We start from the raw sequence: 13,809 nt of genomic DNA on the forward strand, positions 1-13,809 counted from the left end.
GTGTGTGTAAAAATCACATTTACTTTTTTACACGTAGCTCCGCTCTTCAATAAAATAACGGTTGTCGTAGTAATTGTGCTACATCATCGATTCTGAAAATTGTCATCTTTATTTTAAGTAAATTAGAATCGATATGATCGACCTATCGATGTTTAAATTTCTAGCCTGTTTAGTATTTATAGAGCTTTTAAATTTTAACACACTTTATTTGTTCTCACGGTATAAATAACGTGAAATGTAAAGGAATAGAACAGTGATAAATCTATTGATATTATTAGTGTTTTGGTTACCTTAAAACTAGGAAAAGTTATTAATACAGACAAGTCCTTGTCTATACTATCTATACTAATATTATAAAGAGGAAAGGTTTGTAATTATGTATGTATGTATGTATGTATGGTTTTCACGCATAAACTACTAGACCGATTTCAAAAATTCTTTCACCATTAGAAAGCTGCATCTTCACTGAGCAACATAGGCTATAACTATTGCATTTTCAAAAAAAATAGAGATCCTTACCAAAAATGCAATAATTTACCCCAAGGTGTATAAAATTCCTTAATAAAAATTCTGTCATAGCGTGCTTCGGAATCTATTCCTTGAAGTACGAGGATGGTTCTTATGAAAAAAACGTAAACATGTAGGTACCACGGGCGAAGCCGGGACGGACCGCTAGTTATTAATACAGAAAAGTCCTTAGTTCTGGCTATACAGAGTTTATTATTCGATTGTTACTCATTATTGTTTTAAGAATAAAAACTGAATCACAATGGTGAAAAACTCATTAGCGTTTCCATTAATTGCATTATGCAAATTCTAATAAATGAAACGCTTGATAGACGATTAAAAGTAAAAACAATGTTTGAATGTAAATCGTATAGTTAACGTGATTTAATTAATATCATGCTCAATAAAGTATATGTTTTTCGCAGACAAGTAACTTAATCAGCCGTTTAATTAATATCCTAGCCACTTTATTAAACGGCGCCGTTCAACTATCGGCCTGACTAAATGAATCACACAATAAACGCTCGTCCCGAATTTTGTCACATTGATGTTTTTATTTCGAATTGTCTACATAAGGTGTAAGTAGGTTTTTCATACAAATAAAGACGGAAAGAGAAATTTTGGCAAATTTCGCTGGCATAGTAAGATTCAAACTTGAATAATACTTATCATTATTTTAAATTCATTCTTCAAACATGTAAAAAGCTTGTGTTGTTGTATTTAAGATCGATACGGTATTTCCCCCACTCCTTATTTTATAATAAACATTGAATTATTTTAACACGCTTTACAATGTTTTATAAATATTTTACCTAGATACTATTGTTACGTAATGCGTACAATATATTGTTTACATATGAGAACTTTATGAGAATATCAACTTTTCTTATGTTGTAAAAATAGGTAAGTACACTACTAGGGCGTCATAGTGATCTATCTTGATTCATTTAGTATAAAAATATTGATAAACTAACTTCCGCCCACGACTTTGTACGTGCATCCCCGTTTTTCCCCGTTCCCGCAAGAATTTCGGGAAATCCTTTCTTAGCGGATGTCTACGTAGTAACATCTACCTGCATGCCAAATTTCAGCCCGATACGTCCAGTGCCAGTGGTTTATGGGCTGTGCGTTGATAGATCACTATATCAGTCACCTTTGACTTTTATATATATAGATGTATTCGAATGCAGTTCTGAAAAGATTGTTTTTATAAGTAGACAAATTTAAAAAAAATAATCAGAATAAGTACATCTTTTGTCTCATTTTTATTCGTAGAATTTCTAAATAACAAAATTAAAACTCAAAATCGGCGGTTTTTTCTATAACTATCATAGAGAAAGCCGCAGATAACCGCACATCATAGTATAAGTATGTATCGAACATTCCTACAATTAAATAATCTATTTTTCATTTTTATTTTATTACTTTTATCACATTTTTACGATCAATTCCTAATTCGATTTTAATTCCAAGTCACTTGCTTTAGATAAGATTGTCTATTGCTATGCTAATCTAATAATATTATGAATATTTTCCTAGAACGATAAATCATTAGAGTTATCACTTCATTCCAGCATATTTGTTTGTTGAGATTATCATAATTATCTAGGTCATAATGTAATACCAATAATATCGTATTTCTTAATATCTAATGAGGAAACATAAGACGAAAATGTATTGGAAATATATTCGATTCGACTCAACCAGGGATACCCTATACTTTTGTTTTTGTTATTATTTTCTGGATATCATATAATACGATTTTTGTCTCAGTTTCTTACCAAATTCGATGACGAACATTATAATGACGATAACAATAACACTCTGATGTATTAGCGGCTTTTCAATTTTTTATCAAAAAATATCATGGATGTATTAACAAATGTTTTATTTAACTATGAAATTGTGATTTACATACAAATGTTTATCATAAAGTTAATTATAAATTCAATACTATCAATATTGTATGGAAATAGGTTACGTTTTCGATTTCACGGTCTATTTATTGAGTTATTGTCGGAGATTAGATTTATGCATTATACGTACGTAACGAAATGTAATTGCTCATTTTATGCATGCTTTCGATACACTGTTAGTGTTTAAGTGATTTTTAACATTACAATTGATGTGCGCTTAGATAAACCATTTTTAAGTAATTAAACGAGCGAACGACCGGGCTCAAAGGCGTGACTGAGGCCATGACTGAGGCCTATGTCCAGCAGTGGACAAATGTAGGCTGATAATGATGATGATGATGATGGAGTAATTAAAGTGTATAGGAAAGAGCAACGACGTAACGAACAATTAATCGAAGAAAGAGTTACGAAAATTCCGAGAGAAAGAACGAGACTGCCTAGCACTTAGCAGTACAAATCCTTTAAAGAATTATTAATTGTCGTGTACATAATAAAATTATATCATATAATCAACATGATCACCCAAAGGATGCCTCAAAAACATATTGACAAGATGTAATATGCGGTATCATAACAATTAATACCTTAAGAAGGCTTAACTTCCCTTGGCTTCGTCTATAGGCGGCGTTGATAATTAATTACATATTACGTTGTCCGTCTGCACGATTGCCCTTTAGGGCGTTTGTCCACTACAAGGAATTTTACTGTCCGGCATTCCGATTTTTTACGGTCCGGTATGTCACGCCATTAATCTATATACTAGCTTGTGCACTATACGTAATTTTACTGTCCGACATTTTACTTTTCCCTATTCCGGATGGTTTTTTGTGTCTACGAGTCGCTGTAGGTATAATTGTTTTCGAATGCCCACTTGCTTGGATTTTACTGTTTTTACTGCATATGCCAATTGAAAGCAAGCTCTTGTTTTACTTTCTTTTAGTTGGCAATGAGATTTGAGAAGTCGGTATTGTTATTTTATATACATTGACCAAGCATTGACATATAATTATTATCTAAGTAAGTGTTGGTAAGTTAAAGTTCAAGTGGGAATAGCTTTAGCTCCTCGTCACCGATTAAAATAAATAAGTGAAACACGCATTTTAAATCTCTTACGGAACTTTACTTTTTATTATAACGAAGTAATATAATATTTCACCTTCTATATTTTTTACTCGTTTCTTGTAAAATGCAAAAACAATCATTTATGATAGGATTATAGCGTCAAACTTCCTTGAACTGTACCGCACTGATCCGAGTAAAGACGGACAGGTGCACAAGCAATTCATCGGTTTTTTCATGCGACACCGGACCGTAAAAAATCGGAATGCCGGACGGTAAAATTCCTTGTAGTGCACAAGCGCCCTTACGCAATAAATAACAGAATCTGACAATTGCCAGCTGCTCTACACAACTCTGTTCTTGTTAAGATTGTAGTCCAGTGTTTATAAAATTTAATTGATGACGCAACAGACGTTCTATTTTTATTGACTATATTACTAGTAACTAGCTTACTCCTGTCAGGCTTAATTGTGGCAAAAAATATATTGATGAAGAATTGAGCAAGATGTACTACTTATGATCTGTATGTCGAAATCAATACTAAATCGATGCTGAAATTTCTGAATAATGGTACCCAAATCAATGTTAGATTTTTTGTTAAGTTGGCTTCTGGACTTATATTCATTGTGCTTTTGAAGAAAGTTAATGTAATAAATATACTGTTATTTTCAGACGTAAGGCGGATAGTTGACAACCAAGCGTTATATGACAAGTATGAAGAGTTCTCAGTCAGGAGGGCCCTTGCGGCCGACCCCGACACGAGGTGGTGTCCGGCGCCTGACTGCAGGTATGTTATAATTTACAATAATTTTTGTATGGTAGAGACAAGGAGCAAAAACTACCAGAGGCTAAATTGTCACCAACTATTGAAGCCATTAGATTGTAGGATTTTTTTTATTGATTACGCTAGTTCATTTTGATAATAGCACTTCGTAAGGTTAAGATATTTTTGACCATTTTAAACCAATTATTTCACTGACAAGGATTCTTATGAAATGCGATAATTCAATGAAATGATCAAAAAGCGATCTGGATAACATTGGTTACCTTGTTGGTGAAATTGGAGCTAACAGAGCTGTAATGTAATCCTCTTAACCATGTAAATAAATCATGTGGCCCCATGTTCCGGAACGACTCGTATGGTATCTGCGCTTACACAATTAATTCAATAATCCTCGGTAATTCTCGTCCTTTGGCCCGTGGGCACCTCTTCGTGTAATTTGGACAATTAAAATATGACGCATCAACGAGCTAATGCCGTGTAAGCGCATCAGTCTGTGGTGTTCGGTGCGGCCTATGTGTATTCAATTTCTTGTAAAATTAGAAGGTATTAAGGATTACCTAGCTGTGTTTGTTTTGACGTGACATAACGTGCTTACAAGTTTACATTGACCCCTTCTTAGATAGAATTATTATGGTAGGATTGTTAAGTGATGACGTGGCAATTGACCTTTAAGGAGTCACATAATATTTTTTTTATTGTTCACTATTTATTCTCCTGTTTCTTAATCAGCAAATGGAACCTGTCCTGTGATCATAGGGAAAACACCTCTCAATCCAGTAAGAAGTGCCTCTTAAGTCTTTTCGATGAAAAAAATGAAGAATGAAAAATATATTTTTTTAAAAACCATATGTTTTTAGACAGATACACTTTGATTGACGTTGCACACTTTACACATATTGGCTTAATCTAGGTTTATTAAAAAAGGATTACCTATAGTACCCAAAGGTAGATAGATATATTGTTCGATAGATAACACTTTCCGTTCCCTCTTGCAAAAAAAAATCCAAAGACCAAGAGCAAAACTTCAAGAAACCTAGCTTCCTCTGCCAGCAGACCTCACCTGGCTTTCAAAGAATGTATCATCATTGTTCTCGCCCTTGCAGCTTCGCAGTGGTCGCCACCGGTTGCGCATCGTGCCCCAAGCTGACGTGCCTCGCGCCGGGCTGCGGCGCGTCGTTCTGTTACCACTGCAAGGCGGCGTGGCACCCGACGCAGACGTGCGACGCGGCGCGGCGCAGCCGCCAGCCGCCGCCCAGGCAGCCGCAGCCGTCGCACAACGAGATGGAGCACGGTATGTTGATTTGCAGGATGTCTTGGTAAAATAGCGACCAGAAGGAGCACGATATGCTTGGTTCCAGGATATTGTCTTTATGTTTAGTTGTAGGATGTAGGTGGTTGTCTTAGGGGAATAGGCGGCCAGATGGAGTGCAACGATATGAAGCACGGTGTGTTTACTTGTAGGATATTATCTCGGTTGTAGTAGGGAAAAAAACAACCATGATAATATAATGAACCGAAGCACAATATCTTAACTTGTTAAAGATTGGACTATTTGGTCGGCAATCAAATTGGAGAAATTTGTCCCAGATGCGGCAGAGGAGGAAAGAAGTATAATACAATGAAATGTAATATGATCTATTGCAGAGTAATTTATCAGATTTAATATACCAATCTTCTAGAATACTGTCCTAGACACGGTAGGGGAAAAAGCAACAACAAATAAGATAAATTTTTTTGTACCAGTTCACTTGGTAAAGGGCAAAGCCCCAATAGCTTGTTTTAAAATATATTGTTACTCCAAGTTGATATTTCTGTCGGGTCGTACTACTTTTATTGCAAAGTTATATGGCACACTTCACAAACTTGAGAATTTTGCAACATTCTGAAACTTTGCGAGTGCTTTGGTTATTTCAGTGTTGAAAATAATGTATTGTCTTTAGAATGGAACTATTCGAGTGACAATATTCTAAAGTAAGGTATAATTAATAATTATAGTACTTTTTTGTTTTAGGTGAAGTGAAACCATGCCCTCGCTGCTCAGTGTTAATAGTAAAGGTAGAAGATGGTTCATGCAATCACATGGTGTGCTGTGTGTGCGGCGCGGAGTTCTGCTGGCTCTGTATGAAGGAGGTTTCAGACTTACACTATCTTAGGTGAGCATTTAGTTATCATTTGTTATTAGTATTTTATACGAGACTAGCTTTCCGCCCGCGGATTCGCCCGCATTTTCAAAGATAAACCCGCATAGTTCCCGTTCCCGTGGGATTTCCGGGATAAAACCTATCCTATGTGTTAATCCAAGTTACCCTCTATATGTGTGCTAAAATTCATTGTAATCGGTTCAGTAGTTTTTGCGTGAAAGAGTAACAAACATCCATACATCCATACAAACTTTCACATTTATAATATTAATAGGAATAATAGGAATAGGATTAGAAGCCTCGAAGTCGATGGGTCCTCGTTATTGCTATGAATTGTGACACTTTAATATGAATATTTCCTGTTTTCGATTGGTTTTCGATCACTATTTCGAAAAATATGTTTGAGCTTCAGATAATGTATTTCTTGTATAAGTATCTTTATTACATTTTGTTTTTTTATTATATAATTTTGTTATTTCACTAATCAGTGTTGAAATGTTTAATATTTCATCTGTATGTGTCTAAATGAGTAAGTATAACCATAATGTTGGTCCGCAGTCCAAGCGGGTGCACGTTCTGGGGCAAGAAGCCGTGGTCGCGCAAGAAGAAGCTGCTCTGGCAGCTCGGCACGTTGGCGGGCGCGCCGCTCGGCATCGCGGTGGTGGCGGGCGTGGCGCTGCCGGCGCTGCTCGTGGGCCTGCCGCTGTGGGCGGGCCGCCGGGCCCACCGCCGCCTGCGACGCGCGAAACCGGCCCGCCGGCGGGCCGCTGTGGCCGCTGCTGTTGCTGCTGCGGTGAGTACACTCTACACAACAACCGCGTCATACCAGGCGCTTCGTGGTACGTAAGATACGTGGAAGCTATGCCACATCGCTACACCGCTGTACTAGCCTCGCCAAGTCTGCTGTACGGTGCCAAGTAAGCGCAAAGCCGGCTAGACAGTGCCAAGGCAGTGCCAAGCCGACGTGGTTTCATTATCTAGTAACTACTGTTAATCAGACTTTTGTCATTGCGAGTAGTTAACGTGGCTGACACCGTATAGTAATTATTACAATATTTTTTTTACCAAAAAATTGAATTTTGATCACAGTGATGTTCATTTATTTTAGTGTGATAACATTGCATTGTATTAAACGTGTTGAAGAACTTTATCTTAGTTGAAACATATTTTTCAGTGTATAATCGCTTTATGGCCCAGCGATAAAGGCTGTGCCGGGGCTCGATATAGTAATTTATATTTGTAATCGTTTTTTTTTATCACATTTATGTATTGTATCGATTAATGATGAATAACTTGCGTTGTTTTTGTGTTACAGCTAGTGGTATCCCCTATAGTGGCGGGTCTAGCGGTGGGCATCGGCGTGCCGATCCTGCTGTTCTACGTGTACGGCGTGGTGCCGGTATCGCTGTGCCGCGCCGGGGGCTGCGCCGCGGCGCCCACGGACCGCGACCGTGACCGCGACCGTGACCGTGACCACGCGATCGACGTGGACGCGTACTCGCGCCGCTTGGAGCCCAGCATCGGTGAGTGTTGTGACCGTGACCGTGACCACGCGATAGATGTGGACGCGTACTCGCGCCGCTTGGAGCCTAGCATCGGTGAGTGTTCTGACCGTGAATTTGACTGTGAACGTGACTGGGTGCAGGATATGTACGTATAGTCGCGCCGCGAATTGTAGTTGTCTTGCTGATATTATGATTAAATATAAAAGTTGTTACAACATTCGTGCATTATATTTTTATAGAGTCGAAAGCTGATATACGATTTTATTCGGGCTTTTATGATTCAAATGTATATATTTTATCGGATATTGCTGATGATAATAATAGTACAAATAAATTTTGAGTGTTTTATTTTTGTAATCATAATTCTAAAGAATTAGTCTATTATTTATTTGTTTTTTTACTGGCAAGTAGTTTTAAATATTTCACACCAATAAAGAAAATAATATTGTGATAATCGTCCGATATTATAATGCAACCAATTTTGTTATTTCCAGGCGACGCATCGCTATCCGCGGGCTCCGCGCACGCAGAAGTCCGGGCACCATCCCTAGCCGGTCTGGCCGGCTCACTCGCGTCGCACGAAGCGCCCGACGCAGCGTCTCCCGCGGCACACAGACTCGAAGTCACCGCTGACGTCACAGACACAACCAGCGCGGCAAGCTGGCCAGACGATCTACCCTCCACCTCCCGCCCCGCACGATCCGCCGCCAGACTCCGCAGTCTCTTCCTCTACGGGTCCGCAGTCCCCCCGGACCCCGAAGCGGGCACCTCGACCCCGGACCCCGAACCCCCGACTCCCGTGGGGCGCGTCGCAACCCCCAGTGTGGAGGTGACCGCCGCGTGCGAGAAGTCGTAACGAACGGGGAGCAAGCGGAAGCTTCATGAGAATTAAGCGCCGCTGCAGTTCTGGAACATTCGAGAAGGTGGAACATTCGAGCATCGTTCTGGAACATTCGAGCATCGTTCTAGAACATTCGAGAAAGATAGAACATTCGAGCATCGTTCTAGAACAATCGAGAAGGATAGAACATTCGAGCATCGTTCTGGAACATTCGAGAATGGTAGAACATTCTAGATTGATGTATCGCTATTCTGAATTGAGATTTGATGCGTCGATGTGTTTGTAAACTAGGCTGGATTGAGATTTTTTTGGAAAGTACTGTGATAGTGTGGACGTCTACAAATCTACCAGTTCTGACAAATAGCTACGACTAGAAATCTGTTAGCAGAAACTCCACTAGATAATGTGGATAATTCATAGTAAATAAACAGGGTTATTCTGCAGCTCAGTGATGTGGGATTTAGTGAAATCAATTAGTTGCAATGATTCTTGTTATAAAGAAACTGAGCAATTGGAGTTAATTCCCTAAAATACATCAACATTTGACATATCGTCCCATACTTCGATTATGATTAACTTACGTTCCTTGTTCACAAACGAATGGAACCTCATATGAAGACAAAGAAATATTTAATTTAACAACTCAATAAATAATGTTGAACAGCTCAAAAATAACCTTTGACTGAACTTGAAAAAACATTTATCGAACCTTTACAATGACTGGAGTGACGTTTATTATAAACTTGTGAGCCAAACAATTAGTGTATGTGATATATAATCTCAAGTCTTCGGTCGAAAAACTGGCCCGTATTATATACAAGTGAAGTGTACAGAAGACATATAATTATTGTGCTAAAGCTTATTAAGTATCAACGAAAATTCGGCTAGCTACTGTAATATTCGATTTGTTGTCAAAATAATTCAAAACTTAATATTCAATTGTAATATACGAATATTTGTGTAACGCTCTCTGCAGTCTATGTTGATTAAAATATCAATATTATTTTAAGAATAAAGATGTGACTCCATACTTAAGCTTCGATTTTCTGACAATAAACATGTTAGGTGAAGCTATCGCTAAGACAATGGGGTTTAATACGGGCCTTTGTATTATAAGGACATTGTAGATTCAATTTTTCACCGTCCTAAAGAGCAAAGTCAGCTCTTGTGTCATAGTTGTTTTGTCTGTGCTGATAACATATATCACCATTTTTCTGTATATTATAATAGGCGTGATTCATGAGTTTTGAGGATTTTTCAACGATCTCAAATTGAATATTTTTCGTTTTTTTTTTCTATGTAAAAATGTTCTCTTTTTAGTTAATACCCAGTTCTGTGTATATAATTTGTGTCGTAAAATGTCTAAAAATTATATCGTTTTCATATCACACGTGTAAATAACGAAATCATAGTGATTGTAATATAATTATCTTGATGTTAAAGCATTAAGGACTGATTGGTAGCTGATCCATTTCTCTTGTGTAGCATTATGTCAAAACAACTAGTGTTGTGTGTGTGAACGTTTTTGTTGGAAAGAATATTGATCAAAACTTGAAAACAAAATTATTACCTACCAAATTATATGCCAAATAAACGCAAAATCAAACATTTATTAATTCAACTACACTTCCTTTAAAATATCTTTTGAATCATCAAAATACATATATAATTTTATATTTACCACCAAATAAAAAGCAGTTTCTACAGAAGTAGGCAATACAAAATATATAATTAATTAAGAAATAAAGATGTGGATAATACCACGATAATGATTAATTTATCTATATAAATTACGAATTGTGTACAAAAGACAAAAATTTTGTAACAAATTCGTTCACAGATACAGCACAAATGACAAGTTAGCTAATTTTAGGAATCGCCAAACGAATGTTCATAGAAATATTTATAATACTACGAAGCTCAAGTAATAATGGTAACGAACAAGAAAGGAACAGGAAAAAAGATTATTTTCTGCCAGTAGCCCTTCAAAATTTAATATTTATTGTAATTTTTAATTTTGAAGAATTATGAGCCAAGATAGAAAGAGATGTATAATATTATTTGCTATAGGAATATTTTTATTTCTAAATGACAAAAATGTTGATATGATTTAGCTTGCTTGTAATTCCGCCACTGGCAGTAGTACAATTTGTACAAATATTATCGTCAGAATACGGTCAGGTTATAAAAATGCGTTCTTTATGCCTTGAGCTTCGTGTATTCTGAATCCAAGATGGCGGCCAACGATAGATGCTTCGCGCTTACAGTGCAACGTTCTATCAGATATTTGTGATACTTTGAATAATAATTACTATTAATGATCTAAATTATTTAATTTTTCACGTTTGTAGGCAAGAGTAATTTTAAGCGATATGTTATGTCTTAAAGTGTAAATGAATAAAGTGTAATTAATAAATACGTACTTGTTTTATTTGGTTACCATCCTGAATATAACTTACTACATATCACAAGAGATATTTGCGTGGGATAAAACCATTACGAATTCTTCTATAGGGAGAGTATCTTGAAATACTGGTAATTAACTCCAAAACTTTTAACACTTAATAAATTTCCGAAAGATTCTAAATTAATACAGATTTTGTACACATAGGTACGTGAATACTAGGATTAAAAATCATACTGAACTTGACGACCTACCGAGTATGGCAACTAATACTGTGACACAACATAAACAATTTTAGTGGGTATACAACAAACTCGAAGAAATAAAGGTCAATTCAACTGTGGTTAAATCCAAAAATTCGCACATTGCATGCGCCTCTCCCGCATGATGTTGTTTCTAAAATACTACACAGATGCCAAGCCCGTAACCGATAATGATTTAGAAAAATCGTTGGTTTTATTAAGCTATTGGCTAGGTGCGACTAAGTAAGGTTCTAAGTGCTAAGCAAGCCGCTTTTCTGTGCGGCCGCGGCTTTATTGTAACTAGGTGGTGCGAGCTATTTTATCGCTGTATGAGCATTATTGGTTTTTCAGCGCCTATTGTTGAGCCTTTGAGTTGTGGGTAACATATTATAATCTTATATTGTGGATCACAAAGCATCAGAGGATCATGTGCCGTTTTTTCAAAAGGTATATGAACGCCTTCAGTCTTGGGGATGGAAGAGGAAGGTACATACTAAAATAATCATACAATACATGGGGGTTCTGGGTTATAAACATGGAATAAAACACAAACTCAAATATCACCTGTTTCATTTATTGATTTTATCACATCATGCTTATACACGAGAAACGTTAACAATATTATAGAACATTTATTTTACATACATTTAGTTGAATTATTAATTACAATCTAGCATTTGACATTCTGTATAAGTAATTTAACTTTTTGGCAACTTGGTTAGTACAATTGAGGATAGTTCCTATTTCTGTAGTGATTTTCAAGGATTTTATAAGTTCATCTCAGTCACATTCACACTAAACTTAGTATTAGGCATTTTACTTACACTAAATATTCAAATTAGTTATAGTCACGTTATATTCTAGTCTCGGTGAAATCATATCGAAATGCAAACAAAAAAATCATACAATTTATAAAAACAAACAAAAATTAAGGAATGGAATGTAAAAGCAAATCAGAGATACATAATTTTAACCACCATTACATATTTCAGATGTCGCCTCTTGTTGAGACAGGACGGATTGGAATATGCATGATAGTGGTAGGCCATAACATAGCACTTTAAAAAAATATTTATTGATTGGAAATTAGAAATAAGAAGAAACTTTCAATACAAATGTGTATGAACATTCGTAATGTTAGTTTCTAGTATGTAGCTGTTATTATTATGTTTCAAATCGCATCACAAAGTCGCTGGAATCGGAATTCAGTAAAATTACAATTAATTCAACAGTTTTTGAACTGGCTGATTTGAAACTATATATTAATTCAAAAAGTTACATATTATGTTATTGAAATATATGATTATATTATTTTTCTCTACAATATACATTTAAACCTTCTTATTTCTACATTCCATATTACTGAGAGCCATATATAACAGTAACTATATCCTAAAAAGTGCACTTTACATTAACTGTTATTTACAAGAGAGACTGTGTAACTAAGTAAATTAAGTTCTAAATAAAACTCTGGAATATAATATATTGTTCACAAATAAACTAGGTATATTCTATGTGATTTGATTTTATTTAAACATCAATAAAAACCATTATTCAAGCATTTAACAATCCTTAAGTGTAATGACTATAATTAATAATTTTTGAGACTTAATTAAATAATTAATTCATTTATAATATACATATTTAAAAGCATCAAAGTGTCTTTTATTCGAATAATTGTAATTCATATTTTGATTTTGCAAATAATTCTTATTGTACATATAAACGTAATATCACAATATACAGCAGATACAACCAGTAGATAAACTTCATACAAAAGTTCGAAATGTCTCACGCACACAAGCAAGCGTGTTTACGAGAATCGTAAGGGTATTTTTATATCTGTAAATACTTGTAAACACACACTTGCATGTGCATGTGACATTTCGAACGTTTGTATGAAGTTTCCCTACTGGTTGTGTGTATATTGTGGTAATATCCTTATAACATAATATAATATACTTACCATTAAATGACTAAATAACAAAATATAAGTCTTAATAAATTTTAACAAAATAATTTCAATTCATAATTTTATGATCGATTTTTTATTTACATATATACAGTTTCATGACTTACAAATAAATTCACTTAAAATACACATGATAAGTATTTTTCGAGATTAAAAATCAACAAGAAAAGAACCATGCAGGTAAATAAAATAATGATGAATTGAATTTATTGTCTACATAATATCGACTAACTAATAATACGTGATTATAAAAAAGGGAATAAAATTTATTTCTACGTTTATAGAAATAAAAAAATTCCAACTATTGATGTCGAATTATTACACACAGCACATCTTTACGAACCCCAGAAGCAAATAAATAAAAATACGCAGTCACTATGAATAAGGAAAACCCGTTATAGGGAAACGCCCTAGCTTAGATTTAGAAAGTGAGAAATG

At 35.4% G+C, this 13,809-nt stretch overlaps 1 protein-coding gene across 4 annotated transcripts in view; it reads left to right on the forward strand.

The window, feature by feature from the left end:
- Positions 1–11,171, forward strand: part of LOC149488603 (E3 ubiquitin-protein ligase RNF19B-like) — an 83,437-nt gene extending 72,266 nt beyond the window's left edge. Inside the window, exons 4-10 of one of the 4 annotated variants that reach the window (XR_016315592.1) lie at positions 4,155–4,269; positions 5,370–5,557; positions 6,278–6,419; positions 6,966–7,200; positions 7,723–7,930; positions 8,407–8,835; positions 8,896–11,171. Coding sequence is in view for 2 of the 4 variants with exons in the window: in XM_089695143.1 (XP_089551269.1) it covers positions 4,155–4,269; positions 5,370–5,557; positions 6,278–6,419; positions 6,966–7,200; positions 7,723–7,864; positions 7,940–8,005; positions 8,407–8,768 (1,250 nt within the window). In the remaining 2 variants the exon portion in view is untranslated. The other 3 variants (XR_016315593.1, XM_089695143.1, XM_089695142.1) reach the window with 3 other exon arrangements.
- The last annotated feature ends 2,638 nt before the right edge of the window (positions 11,172–13,809 follow it).

The sequence above is a fragment of the Colias philodice genome, chromosome 5 (assembly GCF_061535455.1).
Source record: "Colias philodice isolate Cphi_HAF_F1 chromosome 5, ilColPhil1 Martin Lab GWU primary, whole genome shotgun sequence".
Classification (NCBI taxonomy): domain Eukaryota; kingdom Metazoa; phylum Arthropoda; class Insecta; order Lepidoptera; family Pieridae; genus Colias; species Colias philodice.